Here is a 25,435-nt window from a genome sequence, read left to right on the forward strand (position 1 = left end):
TCATAGCCCCTCAGTCCCTGGCTGGGCCTGACTTGTGTCCCACAAGTGCTGGACAGAGTGTGCACTTACTTGACTAAGTATGTTCCACTGTGTGTTTAAAATACACAGCCATTTCTTCCAAGTCATACATTCCGTGTCTCTGGGGACTGAGAAATCCTTTCTCGGTTCTGAGTTGAATATTGATTCAGAGCTTAATTCATGTCAATGACTTTAAAATCTAATCTCGATTCTGCCCAGGTATTTGTAGATGACTGACCATCTGAAAACAGTACAGAGTGAAGCACTCCCGTGAATTTTAATTTGGTTTCTGGTGCTGCCCTTGAAACTCTAGTAATAAGGTGGCTGCCCTTTGGGGACGCATTAAGAATTGTGACAATCCCGTCCCCGGATAAGCAGTGGAGAATGCTTATGTGTGACATACCCGCATGCCCTGTCCATCCCAGCACGCACGCCCGAGTCATTAGATGTCATTTCACGGCACTGCCACAGAACGAAGGACGGCTGGGTTCAGAAAGACGAGGTGAATGTCATGATGTGACTTCAGTTCCTTTGAGCACCTGCTATGTGTTACATTGGAGTGGAAGCTCGTGGGCTTTAAAGGAGTTCAGAAGGTTTAGTTTGACTGATGTTGAGCTCATTATGAATTGACAATCTCATTTTGTTTTGATTTTTTTCCCCCTGCCTTGGCTGGAGGCATTACAGAAAGTCCTTTCTGAAAGCCCCAGCCTGATTTCACTATCAACCACTTAACCACGGTATTAATTTTTTCAATTGCTGAACTTCTAAGCTTTTAAATTACCTTATGAGTTAGAAAATAGTTCCATTGCTGAACCAGAACAGGTTGTTAATTAAGAGACGTGCGTCTTTCAGTAACTAAATTGTTTGGCATTGGATAATGCCCTCCTCTGCCCCTTCCCTTACCCCCACTGGTAGAGAAAAACGGATTAATTATACCGTATGGTATTTCCCATAGGAAATAACGTTACCAGTAAGTTATGGATTTCAAAGAATTACTTCTAAGAGTTTTAATGAAAATTCAGCTGACGTAACACACTTTTGATGAAATTGCCTATGCGTGACAAGTTACATCATGAAAGTTTTGATTAGTGCCTTTTGTTACCAGTGAAGAGAAAGATAACCTGGACCTAGGAAGTCCCCTCTGGCTCAGTCTGGTACTTTGCAGGATTGGAGCTTTCACTGCAGACGACAACTTTGGAGTAGCTTTACCTTGAGAGCTGTTTATATTTTATTGTGCTGGGGTTTTTTGTTTGTTCGGTTGTGTTTTTTTTGTTGTTGTTTTTAAGTTTTACTGTCAGGTTTATGGAATCAAGTGCTTTCTCAAATGCTGAAACTACATTTTTTGTGGGTAAAGATACACCTCATCAGAATTTCCCCGTTGTAGAATTTTTTATGCTCACGTAAAATTGCCTTGTAAGTTAAAAATTTGATCTCCCTGCTTAGTAATAAGAGCTTTTGTTTCAAATAAGGAGCAATTTTAATGTCCAAGTATCAACACTTACAGTTGTCAGACACATTGCAGATAGCAAAATAAAACACTTATGCTTTTGAACTTAACTTACATTGACATTTCTAGTCTATAAGAAAGATATCTTTTTGGTAGGTTGACTACGTCAGAATGGGAGGAATTGGGTTGAGTATCCAGGTGGGATTATAGGAGTAAGAATGGAGTGGTATGGTTTTTGATAACTCCATGATCCTAACCTGATGGATATGTTTATACCTGTACATTTATTTAAGCCACTTAACAGTTAGCTACTGAGCTTTTCTTTCCATAGAAGAAACAGGCCATCTGTTTATCTGCTTCCCCAAAAAACAGCAGGACATTTATCTCTAAGATGAACAAGTTGAATATTTTCCTCTTAGTGGCTGTCTAGGTTGATGCACTCACTAGGTGTAGTTTTGATATGTTGACTGGCTCCTTTGATGGTGCTTCGAGTTGCCAGCCCAGGCATGAGCCAGACGGAACTTTCTAAACCACAGATAGAAGTAAGGGTGTTAAGTAGTAATTCAGTAGGCTCATCTGTGGGCTGGGGGAAATTAACGGAGGTGGAGGGGAGTTATTTTTGTTTTTTGTTATAAGAAGTGTAAAATATAAATATCCTTGTCCAGAAGAAATTTAGCAGTTAGTTGAAATTAATCCACAAGAACATAAGCCCCATGGGGGCAGGACATGGTCTTCTTGGGTACTATACCCAGAGGAGCTCCTAGAACGTCTGGCCTGTGGACATTCATGTTTGTGGGGTAGATTAGTGAATATCTTGATTTATTAAATATTGAGTAACTTGGCTAATAATTTCTACCAGTCAGCCAACTTTATAAAACATTAATCTATAGTTCCCAGATTTTCTTTTGATAATTGGTGTTTTCTTCATTTCTGACTCTGGGTTAAAGGCAGTTTTCTCTCTCAACCATGTGTAGTGAGAAACAGGTGGGCTTCGTGGGCAGTGCTGGCCTGTGAGTGACCACACGGCGTCCTGCTTGCTGGACTTCACCTGAGTATATGGGCAGGTGCATCTCCCTCCGGGGCCTTAAGGAGGATTGTGTGAGACCCTCATGTACTGAACACTCAAACAAAAGACGCTTTCCCTCCCCTTAAAGGTGAACTAACATCTTAAAAGCTTCTGAGTCAGAACACTTGATGGCTGATAGTGTGGAAAGAACAGTTATGATTTGGTACCTGTGACAGAGTAAATCCTTAAAGGGCCGTAAACTCAGGAAAAGGAAATGAACTATGACAGCATCATCACCTGGCTTCACATCTACCCAGAAATTTTGTTTTCTGCCATTTTAGTTCTTCAAAATGTAATTTTAATAGACTTTTACAGATTTACATTAGGATTATTTGTGCAACAAAGGTACAGCCCAGGTAATTTTTTATATGGTTGGATGTATATTCAGGGGCCATGCCTAACTTGTCCTAAAGTCTCCCCCCATCAGCCTTTGTGTTTTCCACGAGAGCTTCCTTTGGCATCCTTCCCTCTGGCTTATTCGCAGAGTACAGATAACTCTGGGGGGGCTCTGTGTGTGCCTCCCGCCCATCCGCCCTCACACACCGGGCTCCTGTGATACCTGCCTCTCTCAGGCCCCCAGTCTCTGAGATATCATTGCCGAATTTACTTGGGTAGGGGCTGGGGGGACAGAGAAGATGGGGCAAGAGTTTTGAGAAAAATTGGCAAAAGCTCTTCGAAGTGTTCCCTTTTAAGTGCTTTTATAGAGCTATGAATCAGTATCAGTTTTATTGACCTTTTACAAAAATACAAAACAGGAAGCTATATTCATGTTGTGTCAAAGTCCAGTTATCGTAGGTTTTTACATATTTTGCTCTGGTTAAAACATAACATGTTTTTAAACGTGCCCCCTTTCATAGTAAGTTAACATAGGTACGTGTGACAGCGGTCGAAATCCAAGAATCTTATCTCTTTCCATGTACACATGTTACTGAACTGTTTGCCCCTGAGTGTGATGCTTTTCCTTGTGCTACGTGGAGAATATTATCTTCCTAGTGCACAATGGGATCTCTTGACAACTCACATTTATGTTCTCCTTCAGTTTTGGCTGCCACATGGCTTTTAATGGTTTCATTAGCAAATGGATGAATGTCCTGGGTGTGAGTGTTAGTGACAGCTTAATGAAAGGTCGATCCTCCCTCTTTTTTCTCCTTTCAAAAATGCCATTGCTCTTAGACCAAAACGTTTCCTCTCCCCATGTGGTGTTTGCAGACTTGAACCCATTTTTATTGGCTGCACTAATATTGAGATAAAACATGCAATTATGCTTTCATTTGGCCCTTTGGTAGCGCTTCTAAAGACTGGCTGTTTGTAACACTGTAAGTACTTCCGTACGAACCAACTCATTCTGGTTTCTCAGGTTTTTGCTTACTTTACTCTGAAGGGGACTGTGATTTCATCTCATATTCCTCGGTGATATTTGAAATTTTCCTAGGGATTTTTACCTTGTAATAAAATCAGTATGGTTATTTTACTGACAAACTAAATTTTTATGTTCTAATACGTTTCAAGCATATTTCTTTGGGGATATTGACTGTGTCATTTTTTTTGTGAGTGCCTTCTTGAAATGGAAGTGTATATGAATAGGCCATGATGTTTTTAATTCTTGCAGCTCTGAATCTCCACTTTTGAAAAAGGAGATTATTCTATACCTCTTATTCGTTAACCAAAGTTATGTAGCTGACTCCGCCACTGTAATCCTCAATGCATGATAGTAGTTCTTGAGGTTAGGGAGCTTCCAGAAACACAGAACAGTATGTGAGATGGGCTTGCTTCTAGAAAACTTACTTTTGGGACTCTCAGGGATCCATGGACCGCAATGTGATTTTTGTTTTGTTTTTTCTAATGCAGCTTCCATGAGGCAATTTCAGGCTGAACCTGCAGATATGCGCCCGGAGATATGGATCGCGCAGGAGTTGCGGCGTATTGGAGATGAGTTTAACGCTTATTACCCAAGGAGGGTAATGATCTTTTCTTTACCCCCGTTTCTCCTCACACCCTCCCCCTCCACACCGTATCTTTTAAAAAGAGAAAGTGATAAGTCACAATTACATGCTAATTCTGGAAATGGAGAAATGAAAGGTGTTGCCTGTGTTTCTTCCATTGTTTCTCCTTTCCCATTTCCCATTGGCTTTATGGCTGAGTTTAAGTGATGGCAATTAAGTGCAATACAGTAGGAGGCAGCAAAGGAATTTTATGAGCACAGACCTTAAAACATCAGTGCTAAAATAGGCTTTGAAATATTCCCTCCTAAATATTATTAATAAAGTGTTCAATCCATATAGGGTGTTTCTATACTCCCTTTAGGCAGTTTAGGTGAAAGTTAAAGAAATTTTAAAATTTCTCTTGTTACTCATTCCAAGGGAGCAATGCTAGTACTAATATAAAGGACTCTCCTGGGACCTACCAGGTGACCTGAGTTGGAGCAGGGAGCTGCTGCCCCTCTCTTAGCCCATCGTTGTCCTTGGGCATTCATTTATTGAAATGTATTAGGAAGCCACTAATTAGTAGCCTGAAATTTGGTGTGTAAGAACTTTAAATAAAGGTAGTTGAGTGCCTCTTAAATTTTGAGGTGTGTTCTTGATTTTTAAAAAAATTTAGCAGTATATCATCTTTGTCCATTTTTTATTTGTTTATTTGTTCTGCCCGGTAGCAATGTAAGTGACCATTTGGGTACATTTTTCACACGGGAGATAGTTTAAAATGTGTAGGCTTTAGGAGTGAGGACCATTAGCACGTGTGGCTGCCTCCTCTACAGGGTACACTAGCAGATGTGTGATGTAATGTGATTTTGACTTGTCCACAGATTTTTAAACACCTCATATGAAGATACTTCAGTGGATTTTTTCAAAAGGAAGACACTTAGTATTATTTTGTGGAAAGTGTTAATAATTGTTAATATCATTCACTCTTGTTTTTGTCATTTCTCTTCTAGCTCTGTTTTTTTCTGAACATTGTTGTTTCATATAAGTACTTCTTAAAGATTTTTTTAAATCTTTTTTCTTCTGGAGGGAGGTCATGCTTAGGATACCCCAGTGTTTCTATCTCACTTTGAAAGTTGGTCCCTTTTTTAGCTTACTTGCTCAGTAAATGATATTGCCTGTTAATGGCTTTGAATCATCCTTATTTTCCTGTCTATATACAATGGCTTTTAAGCTTCTTTTAGACAAATATAGAGACATTGTCCCATTATAAGGGAGTCTTTCAGTTTTTCATTATAGAATCTCTATAAGGGAGTCAAAAAACTTTCTGAAAACCCACCAGATCCTCTTTCTACCTTCCCATGGAGGGTATATGTGTTTGATGAGAAGTGTGCTATAGTAATGATTCTGTTGTTAAATGGGAAGCATCACATTGATAAATGGGCTTAGGAATTTCTTATGATACTGTCTTTCTCTGGCAAAATGCCTGGTACCCTCCATCTGACATGGACCGGTTCACAGAACATGAATTCCTTCTCAGCCTAGATCTGAAATGGTAACTTTTTTGGAAGGTTGGTTGATTTTGTAATTTGTCACTAAAGTTTTTGTTCCTCTCCCTTGGTTTATCTCAAGGGACTTTGGTGTTCCTGTGTGTGACTGGACTTGGCTCTCCCCTGATTGACTAGGGGAGCTGATGAGAAGCAGGACCACCGTGTACTCAGGATGGAGGTGGGAGGAAGTAGGTCCTTCAGAAGGATAGACGAATATATGTGAGTCCTGATTCTGGGGTTGTGTCCGGAATCCAGCAGGAAAGATCATTTCTGATGAGCTTGGAGACCTCTCTCAGCCTAGGCAATGAACTGCCCGTCCTGCTGCCCTGACTTCTTCCCCTGTCTGGAAGGGGCTTTGCTGGGGGCTGGATCTGACTTAAATGGAGCTGCCCAAGAGGGATGAAGCAGTGAGCCCTGGTGCCCTCGGAGTCAGCCCATACTGCCAGGAGCTCTGGACGCTGAGATGAGCTAGCGCGATGCTCCACTCTCAAGGATTATATCAGAGCCTTTGGCCACACAGCTGGATGTGTTTAAGGATATTTTGTAAAATTTCTCTTTAAACCATGAAGTGTGAATGAATGACTCCACAGGCTTTCTTGTGGGGCTGTCCAGGTGGGCCTGGTTGATGCACCTCCACAGTGGCCAGTGACAAGACATGGGCAAAGAGTGGTGTGAGGATCGGAGCACATCTAAGTCTCTGGCCATCCCCTCACGAAGGCTGTCACATGACGAATAGTTGGTCACATGCAAGTGAAACATAGGCTGTTGGGTGTCTTTGTTATCGTGCCTCTCCACCAAGGACGAGATAGTAGCATCTAGCAAGTTCATAGCCTGCCTCCCCTCCTCTTCTCCCAGTGTTATTTCACAGTTTAATGTTTAAGTGTGTGTTTAAGATGGTGGTGTCTGTTTTTTCAAATGAGATGGGACTTACTGTTCCCCATACTTTTAGTAAAATAAATTTGTTAATTTCATTGCACTATTTGCAAGATTTTGTTATTGTGTATCTTATTTTGTGTATCTTAAAAAATAATCCAAGGTAAAAATGTAGTCACTAATGATTAAGGGACTTCAGCTTTCTTAGTAGGCTGAGATATATTGGGGGGAAGGAGTAGGAACAGATTCTAGGTTCTAACCTCATTTTTCTAAAACGAAGGCCAATATATCTTTCAGATTTTTTTTTCAGGATATTATGAGGGTACAAACATTTTGGTTACATTTTATGTCTTTGCCTCACCGAAGCAAGGGTTAGAGGCATGCCCTTCCCCTCTACAATGCTCACCCTGTCCATTAGTTGTGAGTTTACCGCCCCCATAGACTTCAGATTTTATAAATAGACAGTTGAAAACACTGGATGAAACTCTAGCTAGTGAGCTAGGGACCCCCAAAGCCATAGACAGATGCTGTCTTGATCATTATCAGATTAAAATCAGCCCATTGTCTGTAATCATGCTAATGTTCCATTGTTGAAAATTGAGGGCAGAAATCAGGGGAGGACATGGGGGCCCAGTTTGGAAAATAATGAATTAAAATTATATACTCTCTTCATGAGGGAATTAGCACCTTTTAGTGAGCTAGCGTACATTGCTGGGCTGCTTTAGGGTGGATATTAGCCTTTTAAATATGTACTGTCTTTGTTTGCTTAAAGTGACACAGTGCCTTTTCTAAAGTGTTAGTCTTTATAACCATGAGCCTTGTGAAGCCTGACAGGATATTTTCCCGTTTTTCCAATTAGAGAAATAGAGGAAGTTGTCGTGTAGTTGTCATGTATTCAGTCCACTTAAGGGCAGAGGGGAAGCGTAAGAGACGGAGCTGTGGAGGCTGAGTCCTTGGAGGAGGAGGTGAGAGAGGCACAGGTGAGCGCAAAGTCTCGGTGCATGTCCCCTTTTCTCCTCTGATTTGGTGTGATTCTCCCTGATGGCCCTGCTGGGCAGAACTGCCCATCCCCTCGGTTCAGCTGGAATTTTACTACAAGTTACATGGCTTTTTGGTAATAATTTCAGACTTACATAAATGTTGCAAGAATGGTACAGAGAGCCACCTCGTTACAACTGCCATGTTTGTTTTAACGTTCTCCCTCTTTATACACGTGTACATATTATTCCCTGAACTATTTGAGAATAAACTGCAGCCTGGATGCCCCTTTACCTACTCTTAAATACTTCAGTGTATGTTTTCTAAGAATAAGAATATTATCTTACATAACTGGAGTGTAATTGTCAAAATTAGGAAATTAATAGTGTTACAGCACTGTTGTCTGATCTGTGATGTCATTAGGACTTTACCGCTATCCCAATAATATCCTTCTTAGCAAAAAAATTTTAAAAAAGGAATTTTCTGGCCCAAGATCCAATCAAAGATTATGCATTGAATTTAAGTGTCTTATCTCTTTGGCTCCATTAATTTGGAACTGTTCCTCATTGTTTGTCTTTTATGACAGTGACATTTTTGAAGGGTCAGGGCAGATGTAATTTATAGACGACCTAAATTTGATTTGCCTGATGTTTCTGCATGATGAGATTCAGGTTTTGCATTTCTGGCAGGAATACTGCAGAAGTGAGGTGTCCCCCTCAGTGCAGCACCTCCGGAGGCACATGATGCCGATTTGTCCAGATTTGGCCTGTGGCAGCCCCCTGGTGCCTCAGTGGCACAGGCACACGTAGAGCGTGTTGTGGGATAAAGCCCTTGAAAGGCATCTGTCGCTGAGTGAACCGTGCCCACACGGCATCCTGAGCATTGCTGCTCCTGTATCCAGCGCTGCTGTTTGGGGCACATTTGGGAGACTCCGAGGCAGGGACGGGAGGGTTGTCGGTGAAGTCTGGGTAGCAGAGGGATGTTAGTAGGGCTGGAGGAAAGAGAAGTTCTCTGAAAAGCTAATCTTTATTTTGGAATTTATGAAGAAGGCAAGCAGCCTGCCTTTAGCTGAGCGGCACAGCCTGCACCTTCTCTCCCTCACGGGTGGGTGCATCAACACGAGACAGCCAGGTTTCTTACTGTTCTTGAATGGCCTTTGCCAGTTTCTTCCATCACTCATGGAACTGCATGGGTGAGTGCACATGTGGGTTCATCTGCGGGAGGCGGTGCCAGCACGTGTAGGTCATGGTGTGTTCCTCTGCACGTATGGAACACAGTTCTGGAGCGATGGCATCTGCTTGGGTGGGAGTCTTGGCCATGGGCCAGGGCTGTGGTCTGAGGCTTTGGAGGAGGTGTGAGGCCCTTCAGAATATAAAAACACTTGCTCTTGAAATAACTGGATCCCTTCTGCAGCTAACAACCCCGCCGACCGCTCCTGATACAAAGCCGGGATCGTTTACCTGCTGTGGCTTTCTAGATGCTTCGCAGTCAGGCTGTCTAGCTGTCAGTCTTGCACAGGTGGACTGTCTGGTCATCAGTGACTTGAGCATGTCCCAGTGGTGGACTGCAGTGGATGGCTGCACATAAAGCCACAGCAGAGTCTCTAGATGGGGCAAGAAATGAGTGAAAACCCCTTCATTGTTTGATCATGAGAAGCCATGCGTCTTTGTTTACACTGCCTACTTCCTACTCTGTGCAGGGCATGTGCAGGCATGAATTGATTGAAGTGCATGTAGACCAGAGTATAGCCCTGAATCAGACAGGGTAGAATGGGAAGAAAAAGTACAACGGCCTGCACACTGGTTTTGATGGAAACAAAAGTTTAGTTGAAGTGCCAATACATTGACATTTTCCTGTGCTATATGTGAACTTGCAGTCTTTATGCACTGTCCTTTGTAAGAAGTGAAATACTCAGTGCTGTCTCATTCTCGTTTTTATAAATGATAGTCATTCTTCTGTAAGTAAGATGCAAGGCAGAGGCCTAAATTATAGCTTGCTTGGTAATCGTACAAACGGAACACATACCCAGAAATGTGTGTTCTCAGCATTCTTTGGAGGGCTTCATTAATTGAATGTTGGAGTTTAATAAAATAAACTGTTTCTGTTTATTGTCTGTGAAAAATATTAAATTTGAAAGTAGACCTAACTCATGAAATGATGGGTTGCCCCACACTTTACTCACGTGAGTTTATAGAATGGCAGTTTTCATAGCAAAAGCAGTCATAAATGGCTCGAAAAAATTGGTACCTGCCATTTATCAGTGACACAGTTTTCAGGTTCAGCCAGTGTTTTCCTTAGAGTTGGAGGAGGCAGTTCAGTGTTTTGGTTTTAGAAGCCTTTCATGCCTGCCTTATGGCAGGTCATTTCCATACTCAAGGGCAATGACAGGAAGGTGAGGAGCCCGTTTGGTCCTTCCTATGAGGCTTTTGGGAGAACATGTGGTTCAGATCCTCTTGACTGTGGATTGCTGATTTTCCAAAGGAGCACTTTCTGTGACTGGTTGAGGACAGTGTGATCTCATAGGAAAATATGTGTCAAAGAAGTTAGAGGAGATTGGAGTCAGATCTACCCCTTAACCTTTAGGGGGACACACTCTTTGGTCTGTCCCTTAGGGCTGTGGTGAAGATTAAAGAGAACATTTAGAGACAGAGCTAGAAATTGTTGTCATTTGTTGCCAGTATAATTCTGTTTCCTCTTACTTTGAACTAGAATTGAAATGTTTCTCAACTGGTCTTCACAGTTTGGAAAGGGAGATGCCAGGAACACTGTTCACCAGTCTGTCTTTTAAATACTCAGAACTGCTTTTTAAACAAGTTGCGAATTCAGCCCTACGGATATGTGCTGAGTCTGTCTGGGCGTACACGGGGGTGTGTTTCAATGGCTGGGTGGGTGTTGGACTGGAGGCCTTGTGTTTATTCACTCCACGTGTGAGTGCTCCGTCTGTCGGGCAGGTGCCTACCCCTACAGGGCTGCCTTGCAGTTGTGGGACGTAGGCTATTAACACGCAGCCACGAGGAGATGCAGCTGCCTGGAGGGGACTTAGGAGTCTAACTGGTTTTTGTTTTTTTTTAACCTCTGGAAGAGGAAATGAGATGCATACAAAGTAAGGCTTGGCCCTTCTGCAGGCTTACAAAAATAATAAGCCTCTCGCATCATCCCTCGCTAGACTTCTACCAGCTGAACCAAAGCAGAGAGGTTTTAGTTGTGGTTAAAGTACGTTACGTCTCACTTAGCATTTTTCTGAGGCTGGAGCATTTCGGAACAGTGTGTTCCTGTTCTGAAGCTAATATTTCATGGTGCCTCACACAAGGGATGTAAGAACGGTCTGTCGTCTCTGTGGTTGGCAGTGGCAGACTTCAGAAGGGGTGGTCAGGAGTTTTTTATCTTAGCCAGCTCCAGCGCTGGAGTCTGGGGTCCGACAAGCGAGAGACCCACCAAGTAGCGGTGTGTGCCCTACCACCTGAAGACCACAATGCGCAGCAGCCCCAACTGGAAGCAACCTGGGAAGAGATCATTTGTCCCGACAGAAGCCTTAACTGTAATAGTTTCTTTGAAATGATGCATTGAAAATAGGATAAAATGCAAATGTAGTTTTTATGTGATATTTGAGGACCGCATTGTCACCGTAGCAGGTTAGCTGCAGCTCTGTTGGCTTCGCGGTGTTGGGGAAGAGCGCTTTCCTGGTTTGGGGGTGGAGGCACTCCACGCATCTGGGAGAGGAGCTCCCCTGGCGCCCTGTCCCCAGCTGTTGTGACATCAGAGCGCATTGGGCACAAGTTATGCAAATGCCCCCGTTGCTTTGGTGATAAATAGAAAGTGAATTTGATCTCTGGGCAGTGTTGCAGCAGCATTGGTCTGACACCTGAAAACAGTAGTGGATATCGCACCAGCACTGCAGTATGAGCTGAGCTGCCGTTTGACTGTGGTTCTTGGTCTGAAAGTAGAGAGAGGCCGGGTCTTCCTAAAGAGATCCACATCGTAGACGGTGGTCTTCCTTCAGAATCACGGGGTGACTTCTGCCCCCGACCCCAACCACCTTTGATTATGCCAACGCCCAGCACTGTCCCGGAAGATACTGTGATGGCCGCTGGGTGTTCTCAGCTCCTGGATATCCCTCCCAAACCCTCTGTCCCACTGTCCTGGGGGAGCAGACACCATCCAGATAATATTGCATCCTCAGTTGCCCATACCTGGAGCAGAGATTCCTCTGTCAGAGTCCTCTCTGGTCTCACAGTACAGAATTCAATCTCCTATATAACATATTACCACTTAGAGATAAATCTATTTTTTTTTTACGTTCAGGACATCTTAAGCATTCAGTCTTGAAATTCTGTAAGAAGCAAGTTTTTGAACAAGTTAAATTCCTCTGAGTCTCAGAGTTCTATAGGTATACCTTGCTTTTTGATTTGTTTCTTAGAATTTGGAATTGAGCTCACTTTGATATGATAATGAAGGTGATGTCACATTTCCCTTATTACTTTGCCTGCCAGGAAACTCTTACCTGACAGTGTGGCTCTGTCGCAGCAAATCTCACCCCAAGTTCTTAGGATAATTGTCTTTCTTGATGTCACTTCTGATCTCTCTTAATGGTTTTTTATTACATTGTACATGCCGTGTGTTTTTTATTGTAAGTCCCCCTTAAGTAATTCTGAGTGTCCATGTGTATTGTATTGATTATCGTTTGGCCCAGCGGATTTTGGCCCTGCCTTTGGAGCATAGATTTGGACTGTGTTCTTCGCTGTGCTAAAGTCCTAGCTGGGTTGTTGGAATCAGGTGGTGGTTCTCGATTTTCATTCCCCAAGCTCAGTCTGTGACCTCAGTTAGCCTAAAACAAGGCTTCCTTCAGGTCCGAGGAGCAGTGAGCCCTCCCCGGGCTCAGGCACGTGACCTATGAGGAGGAGGAAGAGGTGCTAGCCCCAGAGATCTTTCTTGACTTCTGTCCTGCCTCAGGTATTCAGCTTCCGTGTTGCCTCTTTCTATTTTTGGGAGCCTGCATATCGTGTTAGGTGATGGGCATGTGTGCCTTCTTGGCGGGGAGCATGGGCCCCAGAGTAACCATCCTGGCCCTGCCACCGTCTCGTACTGCTACCTCCAGCCAATTGCTGGGCGTCTTGGCCTGTTAGTTACACTGTCTGTGAAATAGCATGGGGAGAGCTACGCTGGCTCTTGGGGTTGTTGTGAAGACTGAAAATCATGTGCTAAGTCGTTTCATTCAGTGGTGGCTATGGGTAATGATTCTTCTGTGCTTAAGCTTGGGCACAGAAAATCCAACAGCTTGGTGTGTCCTGGGCTGCCTTTTAGAGGCCAGGCTCATCTCTCCCTGCGGGAGGGTGAAGCCAAGTCCAAAGCTGCGTTCTGCATTCAGGTGGTCAGCCTGATCCGTTCCCTGGAGTCAGGGCCTCTTTTGTTTCCCAAGCACCTGCTTCCCTGGACGGAGCAAGAGGCATTGTTTTTGCTGTGATTATTTTTGCAGTAAAATGTAATTAAATTCCCCAATACTCGATTGATGGTCCCAAATGTAAATTGAAGATGTCCCAGCGCTAAGGCTGTGGTGGTGGCTTGTGGCTGTGCTTAGTCACCCTCCAGCCCTGTCCCCAGCCCCACGTGGCATGGCTCAGGGTGGCGGTGGTCGGAGTTCAGAGCTTCCATGCTCCTGTCCTGCACTCAGAGTTCCTCACCACGTGGGCTGCTCCAGCCCCTGGTGGGTTGGCAGCAACTCCGTGCTGGGACTTTCCCTTGGCACAGCCCCTCCCCAGCTGCCACCCAGATGAGTCCGCATCATCTGGTGTCACATGAGCATATCAGGAACTATTCAGGAATTCCCTGCCATATGCTCCGGACACCATCTCAGATTTTTCATATCTTTAGATATAAAAAGGTACCTTAGAGTGCCCAAGTCTATACCAGGGAAGCTTAGAGACTGAGTCCTACGACATCTTTCCACTTCGAGGGGACTCGTCTACAGGAACAGTCCTGTAACTTGGTGTCATTTTTCATTCTGGTTTACGAGAAGTCAAATACTCGCTGTTTAGAATATCCTCTTTGCGGAGCTGTTTGCCCTTTCTCAGACGCAGTGCCCTCAAGCCTTCCTGCCTTTGCTCAGGTTCATCTCTCCACCTGCAGCATCCTTTCTCCTCTCGTCCTTCCGAGTCACTCTCTCTTCCCATCAGAGCCCAGTGTGGGGATTAGTAGCGCTGGTGCCTTCCTGCCCTGGTTCCCCCACTCACCTCTCTGGCTGGTGCTTCTTTTTCTGTCATTTTATTTGCCTCTGTATTGTCCTTGGCATATTATCTTGTTTACTATCTTGTGCTGGCGACACAGCTATCACCCGTCAGACCTGGTTAGGTACACAATCAGGCTGTGGAGTCCGGCCCTGCCGTTGCACAAGCTGGCATCAGGGCAAGGCTGCCGCAGCCCCTGCCCAGAGAGGGGCAGGGACTGTCCTGGAGGGGTTACCTGTGGACATGTGGGGTGACCATAGCGGTCGTTTACCCCAGATGGCCCAGCCCAAATGCAGCCCTTACGGAGGCCATGGAGGTGACGGGACCCAGCAGGACGGGGCCCTCCTCTTCCCGCACTTGTGAGCTGTGTGTGCGTGAGAGAGGGGACAACTGTATTCGTGTAACGATCACATGAGTTGTACTCAGTAGCAAATTTGGTTTTTTAAAATCATCTCCTTCACTCAAATGAGTCATTGCAATATATCTTTTTAAAGTATTTTTGCAATTTAGACTAAAACGTTGTTAGTTGCCCAAGTCTGATCTACGAAGTGTTAGTTTCACTGAAAGGGTGACGGACCAAGAAGGACAGGTAGGCATGAATGAAAGAGGGGTGAGTCTGCGAGGGCTGCCCTGCACCGCATCGTAGACTGGGGCTCACATGGCAGCAACTGGGCTGCTCACAGCTGTGGGGCTGGGGGGCTGCGATCCGGGCACGGGCAGGATTCGGTCTCCCGAGGCCTCACTCCTTGATCTGTGGATGCTGCCTTCTCCCCATGTCTTCACGTGGCCTCCCCTCCGGGCGTGTCTGAGTCCCAGTCGTCTCTTCTTATAAGGACACCTTGGATTAGGGCCCACCCCAGTAACTTCCTTTTCACTTAATCTCCTTATCGAAGACCCCATCTCCAAGTGCAGCCACAGTGAGGTACTGGGCTCAGGGCTGCAGCACATGAGTTTGGGGGACACAGTTCAGCCAATCACAGAGGAGAAGTTTCAGAAGGGAGATGAAACTTCTTTCCTGATTATACTTATTTTAGTTGTTTTTAATGTTTTAATCAGGAAAGATAGTCTGTCTTTTTTTAGTCCCCTTGTGGAGTAGCAAGACTTAAATGCACCTTTGATACACAGATGCCTCTTCCATCTGATTAAGAACCACTGGAGCCAAGGCAGACTAGGGACACGAGGCGGGGCTGGCCCTGCAGACACAGCAGGTGTGGGGAGGGCCGGTCGCTGCCGCCGCCGCTGCTGCTCCTGCTCCTGTGGTGCATCGACTGTCCTAGCCCCAGTTCAGATGTCAGGGACCACTAGCACTGCAAATCACAGTGCTGGGCTCAGCCTTACTGTCACACTTGCATGCAACTGATGACTGCCCCACGATGTGGCAATTGTCATTTTTAGGCCTGACTTTCAAATTCTGTCTTGGATGTGCTGCTCTGGCCAGAACCTACCAGGTATATGCTGATTTTGACCTCTCACCAATACACTTTGTCTTAGGGGGCTTTCTCTAATTGCTTTGAACTGTATCCTAACCCCTTTACACCCTCCCAAAACCAAAGGCCCTGATTTAGAAGCTGAATTGCAGCAGCAGTTCCTCCTCTGTCCAGATGCAGGGAGACCTCCCACTCGAGCTGGCTGCACCGTCGGTGATCCGCATGTGCTAAGTGTCGGGTTCTGCGTCCTCACTCTGTGCGGCTCTGGGCCACCTGCCCCAGTTTAGTGTTGTCAGGCCCAGACTGTAAGCCACGCTAATTTTTATGGCTGCAGGAATTAGAGGGCAGCGAGTCTGCCAGGAGTAGGAGCTGCCTGTCCCCCAGCTGTCTTCCGCAGCACGGGCCATACGCACTGCGCCAGCAGCAGCCCCAGCCGGCTGTGCCAGCTGTCAAGGGCTTTCTGGGCTGGCACAGCTCTTTGAGTCAGTGGTAATGGCTTCCCCCGTTGAACGCTGTCCAACAGCAATTGCTCGTCAGCTTAACAGCGTGTGCCGTGTTGTCATGCCCACTGTCTGAGAGGGCAGGCGTCCCAGCGCCCCCACAGACAGCTGTAGCATCTTCTCCTTAGTTAGGGATTGAGCATTCTTTTTACCAAAATTTCCTCTGTCCCCCCACCCCCCCCCTCCACCCTCCTAGCATGTTGTTGAATACTACCTCCGAATCCCTTACAGCTGAGAAGAAAGCAGACCTCTAGAAGCTTGGTAAGATTTCTCCTATGAGATGACTTCTCCTCACCCTTGGTCACCACCACCGGCTGCCCTCAGGGTGGGTGGGACAGTTCTGCCCGCAGAAGCTGCCTGTACTAGAACATGAAACTTGCCAAGTGTAAGCAATTGGGGTCTGTCCTTCCCATGACCCAGTAGTCCCCTTGTGGGTGTCACTGTGACTGTACACACTCAGTCAGCCCCCTCCTCTGGCCATGCTGAGGACGGTGATGACACTAGGTTGTCACGAGACTTCCCACCTTGGATTGATGACTTCGCCCATCATAGCACATACTTTCTTCATTTTAGTAAGTCGTGGTTTTATTTTGAATAAGCCTCTTTCAATCTATTAATATATTAGTCTACACTAAAATTAACCTTCCCCTAAATTATTCTCACAGAGAAGAAGCAAAGTAATTTTGAAAGTTAAATCAAAACAAAGCAATCTTGTGTGTAAAACAGATAAAAATCACAGACTGTGGTTACAGAGTGCCTCTACAGGAATCGCTTACATAAAGCTGATTTCCTCCAATCTTGTTATGGAAGGAAAAGGGGAAATGCCCTGGCCTTATCACAATCCCATTCTGTCAAACAAGCGCTTGAGAGCTTGTGTAAACAGTGGGGAGAAGGGAGCTCCAGTTGCAGCTGGTGTCTGTGGGAGCTGTTTGGGGTCTGCAAGGGGATAGTTGTCTCAGCCTGATTCATGGTCCTTGGTTCCCACAATGGTGTATTGGAAGCCTCCCGCACCAGAACGAGAAAGGACTTCGTGGAGAGCTGTAGACAGTCACGCAGCTGGTCTTAGGTGTGGGTTAGTCATTAAGGAAATGACCGGGGCAGACTTCAGACTGGAACAGTGAAACAGGTTGTAGCTCATAGTGCTAGGGCAGATGTGTTCTGCTGCCTTCTTTGGCTATGCTGAATTTACACCTTGCACTTACCCACCAAATGGATTAGAACCCAAAGGTGGGTGCTCTGGAAGACCTGAGGACTCTGAAAGCTTTGAGTAATCTGGCGATTTCCTTTTGAACAGTTTCTCAGCTTGTAATCCACATATGGTGGTCACTGGCAGAGAGGCTTTTTTTGTACTTAATTGCTCTTTTCTCCCCACAACACTGGAGTATGGGAGGGTGGGGGTGGACTTCACCCTGTGTCTGTGACCGTGGGCACCCCGCTGGGGCCCAGTGTTTATCGCAGCTGAGCAGCCAGAGGCGCAGTGGTGCATTGCTGCACCACTTTATTTAGCTTCTTAGGGCAAATTACCCCAAATCACTGGTTGCTCAAATAAATTACAGCTACCAGAAATTCACCCTTGGGGAGAGTCTGAAGCCTATTTGAATGCCAGCTGACTTGGGTGGTAAGATGGTTCCTACACATCTACCAAGTGCATCCTTTCCTTCCTTCTGCCCCTCTGTGCCCACCCCCGCCTCTTTCCCTGGCATCCCAGCTCCGGTGACTGAGGGCGGCTGTTCTCCAGCACTGTACGAAGTCTGCCATGCTGAGCACTGGGATTCAGGGATCCTCTTTGAGTTTCCCGAACCTTCATTTGGTTGCTTTTTTTTTTTTCTTTCTATTTTTAAGAAAAAAATCATTTGGTATGCCTGCCCTTTCTATGGTGACATCTTCCCTTTGCAGGGGAGATGGAAACAAGTTCCCGTAACAGTCTCAGGGAGGAATTGCGGTTCGACAACACACTGCTCTTTAAGGAGTGCTTTCCATAGCGATTAAGATGGGATTGGGTGTTCACTTAAATATGGGTACCCTCCCCTCTCCTCCCCACCCGAAAAAATCAGGGAGAAACTAAGAAGCCTTCTTTCTGTTGTTTCAGGTATTTTTGAATAATTACCAAGCCGACGAAGACCACCCTCAAATGCTTATCTTGCGACTGTTACGTTACATTGTCCGCCTGGTGTGGAGGAGGCATTGACAGGTTCTTTGCAGAGCCGAGATCTGTGCAGACATTTCACTTGTTCAAACCGACAAGCCCCAGCACCGCAGTCTCTTGGTGCCACTCCTGTGCAGCCAGCGATTCTTTCCCAGAGAAGGAGGCGTGCGGAGGGGCGGGCCACGTGGTCAGAAGACATCGAGCTGGATGTGAACTTGACCCTTCTGTTCCTCGACACAGCAGAATTTTCTAATGGAAGTTGTGAATGTAAATGAGGGAGGATTCTTTTTTAAATGTACAAACCATGGTTCTTTGGAGCAGGATTTTATGCAAGAATGGTGTTTACATGCAGTGTGTTTTTTCCCCCACCTTCTTTAATAAGAACAGGTTTTTCAAAAAGGAAATGGAAACTTTTTAACCAACTCATGAACGATTTTTGTACTAAAAATTTAAGAACCTATTGCCTAATCTCAGAGGATTATGTAAACCCTGCAGTGGAAACTGAGCCAGCTAATTTATAAAGCTGCCTTAGTTTATTTTTAGAGATTACAGAAGTTTTAGGCAGGGAGAAGTGTGATATGCCCTCTCCCTTCCCTGCCATTGCCTCTTTCACCTTTTTTTCAATTATTGATACCAAAAGAATTCTTGTGAAATGAAATTGATTAAAGGGGCAAAAGGTCTGTTGTCAGCCTGCATTAGTACGCCACTCCCTTTTTGTAAATATTTATGTACCTCCTTAAATTCAGTTGCATCTGTGGCAAAATTTCAGGCTATTTTTCGTTTCTTTCCTGATCTACTTTTTGTGATGCTCCTCTAGTCTGGACTCGGATGCATGGATTTGGTCCAGTGCATTTTCATGATAAAATGTAATGGGGTCAGAACAAGGGTTAATATCTGCCTGTATCACACACAGCTCCATCAGTATATTATTAGTAGAAGCACCAGGTGGTGGTTTTCATTCAGTTTTGGTGGGGGCGCCATTTGCAAGTATTCTGAAGAGGTAACAGCAGTCGTAACAGCAGACAAGGATCATGCTCCTCTGCGCTGTTGGCTTTTCTGGCTGCAGCCTTTCCTGTGGTCACAGGATATATTGTCAGCAGCGGGGTACAGACGGTCACCATGCCCACGTGCAGCACAGTCTTGCTGCAGGAGTCGGAGCTCGTGCCCTCGTGGGGATTGGCACAGGCCATCGGCGGGACTTCAGATGGCCACTTCCCAGGCCTCCTGGCTTTTAGTCCTACCCGGAGTCCACCTGGCCTGTGATGCTTGGCATTTGGTCCCCATTCCTCACAGTCCACTTTGAAATACAGGCTTAATCCCTCTTCCACCAGCAATAGAAGAATTTCACTGGGCAGAAGTCTCTTGTTCCATTTCTGTTGGGATAGTTGGGCTTTGTCAGGCCACTCATGCCCCCGCCTCTGCAAGGGGGCGCTCTTCTTCGTACCTGCCCTTAGGATTGTACCTGCCCGTAGGAGTGCAGTGGGCGGAAAGCCCAGGCAGTCATTTCAAATGTAGGCAGACACCAGGGGAGACCCAGGAAAGAGACAGATTAGGGAGCTGCAAAAGGAAGGGGAGAGGATTCTGTGAACCCTGTAACTCTTAAGATTTTTGAAAACTCCAATCATTAAGCAACTTTCTTAAAGAAATTCATGACTTTTCAAATGAGTCAGCAGTGCCAACAGCAGTCATATTTACTTTTGTCCCGTAGAGAACCAGTGTATTCACATCATTAAGTGGAAAAATCTATTCATTTGTATCTTCATAATTTTTTAAATATATATATATATATATATACACTGCATATATACTTTTTCTTTTAGGTAGAGATGATTTGATTCCAAATATTCTTTTTAAAAAATTTTCTTTTCCCCCAAAATCTCCTTGGGCTTTTGAATATTTGTAAAGCTGTGTTTTGGAGCTCAGCTTGTTCCCTGACGTGTCTTGAACCCGCTTGTAGGGTCACACCAAGTCCTCGGCTGTAAAGTGGTGGGACAGTGGCAGCTGTGGGCCTGCTGGACACACACACCAAAGACGAGTTTGGTTCTGGGCCCTCCCCCCAGAATCCCCGTGCTCATGTGCCAGTCTCTCTGACTGGAGCACTTTACTCTGTTCCCTCAGTTTGCGGCTCCCAGGAGCCCAAGGTGCAGCCCGGGGCAGGCGCAGGAGGCTCGGCCTACCCGGTGCCCAAGGGCTGTGCGCGCCACGGGGATTGTTTACCTCTGGCCTGGCAGCCCTCCCAGCCTCCAGGATGGCTGTGGAAGCAGCTCATGAGGAAATAAGAGATTCTATGAATTGAAGAAGTATTAAAGAACAGGATGTTGGCACGAGAACTTAGCTGACTGGATGTCTCTGTACTGTATGTATCTGTTTATCAAGATGCCTCCCTTACTGAAAGGATGCCTACCTACCATGGGTATACCTTTTTATTTTTTATTATTTTTTAATTTTTTTGTAGAAAAAATAACTAGATCCCTTTTTTGAAAACTTAATGCGGGTTTTGTGCCTTGACAACCTCTCCCCATGTGAGGTTTGTAAAAAGTGTCCTGTGACTCAACACGAAATGCAATAAACACACACAAAATAACTTCGTGAGTGATTCTTCAGATTTCCTTCCCAGAAATGAGTTGATGAAGAATTTGAGGGGGGGGGGTTGTGGAGAAATTAGTTTAAAATTCCTTCTGAGTTAAAAAAAATAAAGTACACAGTGGAATACAATTTTCTACTGTTTCCCCTTCTTAATATTGTATATATTTTGACTATTTATTAGATTAGTATGTCATATTTTACTTATCAACTGAGCCAGATGTCTGTGTGCAATTGTGTTTTCTTTACCTTTCTTGTAAAATTTTGTACAGCATAAATGAGTAAAAATCACTGTTTTTCTAAACTTTTTCAGAACTGGGGATTGTAAATATTGTAGATTCTTTTTCTGTGTAATGTGTCCTACTGTTTCATAATGCTGTAACTTGTAGAAATATTGTATATTTATTTTCTGCTTATTTAATGTCTTACGTTCTGAAAGTGTTGACATCCTTTTCCCCCACACCCCTGCCACCCCCACAGATTGCTTTAACTCCCAAAGTGTGAGGTGGTGACTGGTGAGCTCACTGCAGACCGCGTGGTCTTCCAGCTTTGGGTCCTGGTATTTCCAGTCAAATGGGTTTCAGTTCTTGGGCTTTGCTGCTCCTGTAGTGAAGTTTGTGTTTAGATACCAGTGAGAAGCTGTAAATCTGGCAGGCTACAAAATTCCACGCCCAAGAAATACCCAGCAACCTTCGCTTTGTTCAGAGCAGCTAGCTTCTCATAGAAGCAAGTTTTGCTAACTCCAGGCCTTATCTTTGAAAAAAAAAATGTATTATCGGCAGATAGGGAAGATTTTTTTCACTGAAAATTTATCCCTGACAGCTCAGTGTTGAGAGAAATGAAAATGTGCCACCTCTGGAGATGCTGCCTTGTGGTTGGTTGTCCAGGGCAAGGTGGGACAGTGGGTCCCTGCCTCAGGACCACCTCGCGCCACTGACCCTTTGTTGACAACTGGTGATAGTTGGGTTTCCCCACCTGCTGTGTGGCTTCCTGTGCTTTGAGGTGTGGATTAAACTATTTGTCTTCAGACGCTAATTGTACATCCCCCTCCCCACCCATTTGGTCACCGCATTTGGTCAGCCTGCTTCTTCAGGTCCTTGCCCTCCCCTTCCAGAGAGGCCGGGGGGCCCCCCAGGACTGGGTTGCAAGATGTGAAAGCTCATGGAAGCTTTAGGGAGACTTCCTAGTGGTTCCGTGTGGGTGGTTGTGCCATCCCTGCTGATTTAGCCTGGTGCCTGTGTGTGTCCCTTGGCACACACGTGTGTGCGGGATTTGTCCCCACACAACGCTAAATCGTTTGGGGTCTAGTCCAAACAGCATTGTGTGTAAGAAGCATCCTGAAGCATCCTCAAGCTCCCAGCTAAGTAACTTGACTACTTTTATTTGGGAATTTCAGACTTTAGAAGCTCTCTTAGGTTTTATGTCCAGGTTCTGTGACCACTAGTTACTGTATCAGAACTCATCAGGTACCCATTTATAAATAGCACTGATCTGTTTGTATACTGATCCTTCACTAACCTGTTTCCTAGGACCCAGCATATGTAGCATTTGTATTGCAATTTCCCTGGCTTACTTGTGTTTTGCACTGACGAATTTTGACAGGGTAATTGCCACTTTACTTGTGCAATACTGCTGTAAATAACTGCAGATTTTTTAATAAACTCAATCTTTTATGTTCTTAATGAATTTTATATAAATAAAACTTTCAACTAGTTTTGGTGAGCTGTTTGATTTCTTTTCACAGAGTGGCAGAGAAACAGCTGAAGTTATATACAAACATACACACTCCCACACATCTGTCTTTATCAGTCAGAATGTATTAGCTGTGTGTAGCTCTTATAAACTCTTGCTTGAAGATGAATCTGTGCAGTATACTTAAAGGCAAACCACTCTTCAAAGATTTGAAGTGGCTGGCATGACTGATGGCAAAGTGTTCTGCCCACGGAGTGAGATATGACTCAGCACTTGGGTGGGGAGTGTGGGGGTGGGGTGGGGGGCGAGTTAGGAGCCGGCTCTGCACCACATTGATGAGTGATTAGGGCAGGTGCCGGGCCATCTAACCCGTCTCATAGTAGAAGAAAAGGACTGTCTGCAGCACCTGATGAGGACGGAAGGGGTCGTGGACCCCGATGATGACGGCCTCACAAAAGACCTGTGGAGATCTGAGCTCCCAGGGTGTGCAGGGGATGGGAATTGATTTAGGGATGATTGAGAGAAATGAAAGCCTGGTTTGGGGATACAGGTTATAAAATCCTAATCAGTAAGTACATAATTAGCTACTTTAAGTGCTAGGAAAGTGACTGAGCTTTGTTTTAAACTAATGATATGTTAATGCTTTTAATTAGGTGAGCAGTACATGAATACGGTCTTGTAAATTTAATTAACTATTTCAAATTATATTCATTTCAAGTCAAGTTGTTCCGGCTGCCACTCCCAGTCCTATCTCCTCACCAAGATAGCAGTTTGCATCTTGCCAGACCTTGTCATCCGCAGAGTGTATGTGTGTGTACTTGTACAGCAGTTTTGCTTTTTCTGTAAGTGCTATAACTGCGTATGTGATTCTCAATTAGCACTAGGTCATAGATCTATCCATGGTGACTCCACTTCATTCTAACTACTGTGGCAAGGGCCGGAGGAGCATGGGTGTTAGGAGTTTGCTCACCGCTACCCCTCTCTGGTGGTAGAGGGAGGTGGGAGATGAGCTTCAACAGACTCGCATGTGCTAAGCGGCTGCGCCACCTCACACAGCCCCCAGCAGCGGGCAGGAAACCCACGTACCCTCCAACACTGTCAGACACCTGCGCCCTGATGCCAGCCTGGTGGGTGGTGGTGGTTTAATTTGAATTTTTTTCTATTTATGAGTAGGATGATGGTTTTAGGCATTTTTGGCATTTGCCTTTTTTTGGAAGGTCTTTGCTAATTTTCAATTGAGCTTTTTATTTTTTCTATTGATAATTAGCTTTTTGAAAATTCTGGGCAAAATCTCTTATTTGCTGGAAATATTTTTCCTTCAGTCTGTTGCTTATCTCTTTTCCCCAACATTTTGTTATGAAACATGTCAAACATACAGAAGAGTTGAAAGAGTTTTATACTCACTACCTAGCTTCTACCTTTAATGTGTTGCTATACTTGCTTTATATATCCATCCATTAATCCTTCTCATTTTTGCTTCAGCATACCTATCATTTAGAGTTCGTTAACTTTTTATAATTTTTTTCTCCAAAAATAAAATTTATATACAACAAAACGTATCTTTTGACCAAGGATACAGCTGTCACCCAAACCCCTATCAAGACAAAGAACATTACTATCACCCGAGACCGTTCTCTCCTGTTCCTTCTCAGGCAATCCCTCCCCTCCTGCCCCCAGGGGTGACCTCTATTTTGAGGTTTTTTCCACTAAATTATGTTTTACCTGGTCCCGAAGTTCATGGGATAGAATTATGCAGTGCCTGGTCTTTTGAGCTCAGCATAATATTTTTGAGATCCACGTTATAATCAACAATAATTTCTTCATTTTTCTAGGAAGAGTAGTCTGCTGTATGAACCAACCACACTTTGTCCATTGTCTTACTAATGGACACCTGTGTTCTTCCCAGTTTGAGACTATGATAAAGTAGCTATGAATATTCAAAGCATACACAACCCTTTTTGTGAACATGTTTTTATTTTGCTGCATGTTTTCTAACTGCTTGTGGTATACTTTATGTAGAAGTTGTCACTTCATAAGTCAGATTTGTCGTTCTTACATAGGTTTCTGTATTTTGTATCTTAAGATGCAAGACCTTCCCTATGCGAAAGTTTTAAATATGTTTTCTTGTATTTCATTCATGTAACCCTACGGTTTGGTGTTTTAAAAATCTTAATACACCTGGAATTTATTTTTTAGTGATACACAGTATGAACTTAATAATTTTTCCCCTAATAGACAGCCAGCCCTGACATCTTTTCTCCACTAGCCTGAAATGGCCCTTTGAAATACACCAAAGTCTCATATATATGGCTATTTCTCCACTCTTCCCTCTTCCATCGATCCTGTTGTTTAATCTACATTGTTTCACTTACTATAGTTGTATATGTTTTGACTTTCTTGTCCCTATTTTTCAAAATTGCCGTGGCTATTCTACATTTTTCTCTTCTATGTGCATCTCAGAATTAGTTTAAGCTTCTAAAAAAGTTCTTTGGGGTTAGGGAAGAATTGTCATTTTTCCAAGATGGTTTCTGAGGTGTGTGGTGTTTTTATCCATCAATCACATTTGGGTTTTGATGCTTTTAGTACACTTGATTTTTCTTCCTATAAATCCTGCACATTTCTTGTTTGCTCTTTCCAGGGGGAGGGATGTCCGGCACTCGGCACCCAGCCCTTACCTCCACCAGTTCCCTTTGTGTGCCTGCCACCCACTGCCCCCACCACCTTGGAAACTTCCTCTCGCTGAGCTGCAGTTGAGAGCAGGCCTGGGGCCTAAGGGTCAGCCGATCCAAGCTCTTTCCCTGTACTTTGATTATGGAGCAATGAAGCGAGGAGGGCCCTTTGCAGGGCAGCATCCTTGAGGCTACAGGAGCATGTTGGTGTCCTTGGCCGTGGTGCTCGGCTGCCCGGCCAACATGGCATAGGGCCTGGTCTCCAGGCTGCCCGCAGGATGCTGAGCCCAGCGCCCAGGCCTACAGGATGTTGTTCTCTTTGAGCTGAATGAGCCAGACTTTGTTT

At 44.7% G+C, this 25,435-nt stretch overlaps 1 protein-coding gene across 2 annotated transcripts in view; it reads left to right on the forward strand.

The window, feature by feature from the left end:
- BCL2L11 (BCL2-like 11 (apoptosis facilitator)) overlaps positions 1–19,828 on the forward strand; it is a 40,585-nt gene extending 20,757 nt beyond the window's left edge. For both annotated transcript variants that reach the window (XM_012641902.1, XM_012641903.1), the window contains 2 exons: positions 4,380–4,489; positions 18,089–19,828. In XM_012641902.1, coding sequence (XP_012497356.1) covers positions 4,380–4,489; positions 18,089–18,187 — 209 coding nt within the window. In that variant the 3' untranslated portion in view covers positions 18,188–19,828. The remainder of the gene's footprint in view (positions 1–4,379; positions 4,490–18,088) is intronic.
- The last annotated feature ends 5,607 nt before the right edge of the window (positions 19,829–25,435 follow it).

This window comes from Propithecus coquereli, unplaced genomic scaffold (genome assembly GCF_000956105.1).
Source record: "Propithecus coquereli isolate 6110/MARCELLA unplaced genomic scaffold, Pcoq_1.0 Scaffold171, whole genome shotgun sequence".
Classification (NCBI taxonomy): domain Eukaryota; kingdom Metazoa; phylum Chordata; class Mammalia; order Primates; family Indriidae; genus Propithecus; species Propithecus coquereli.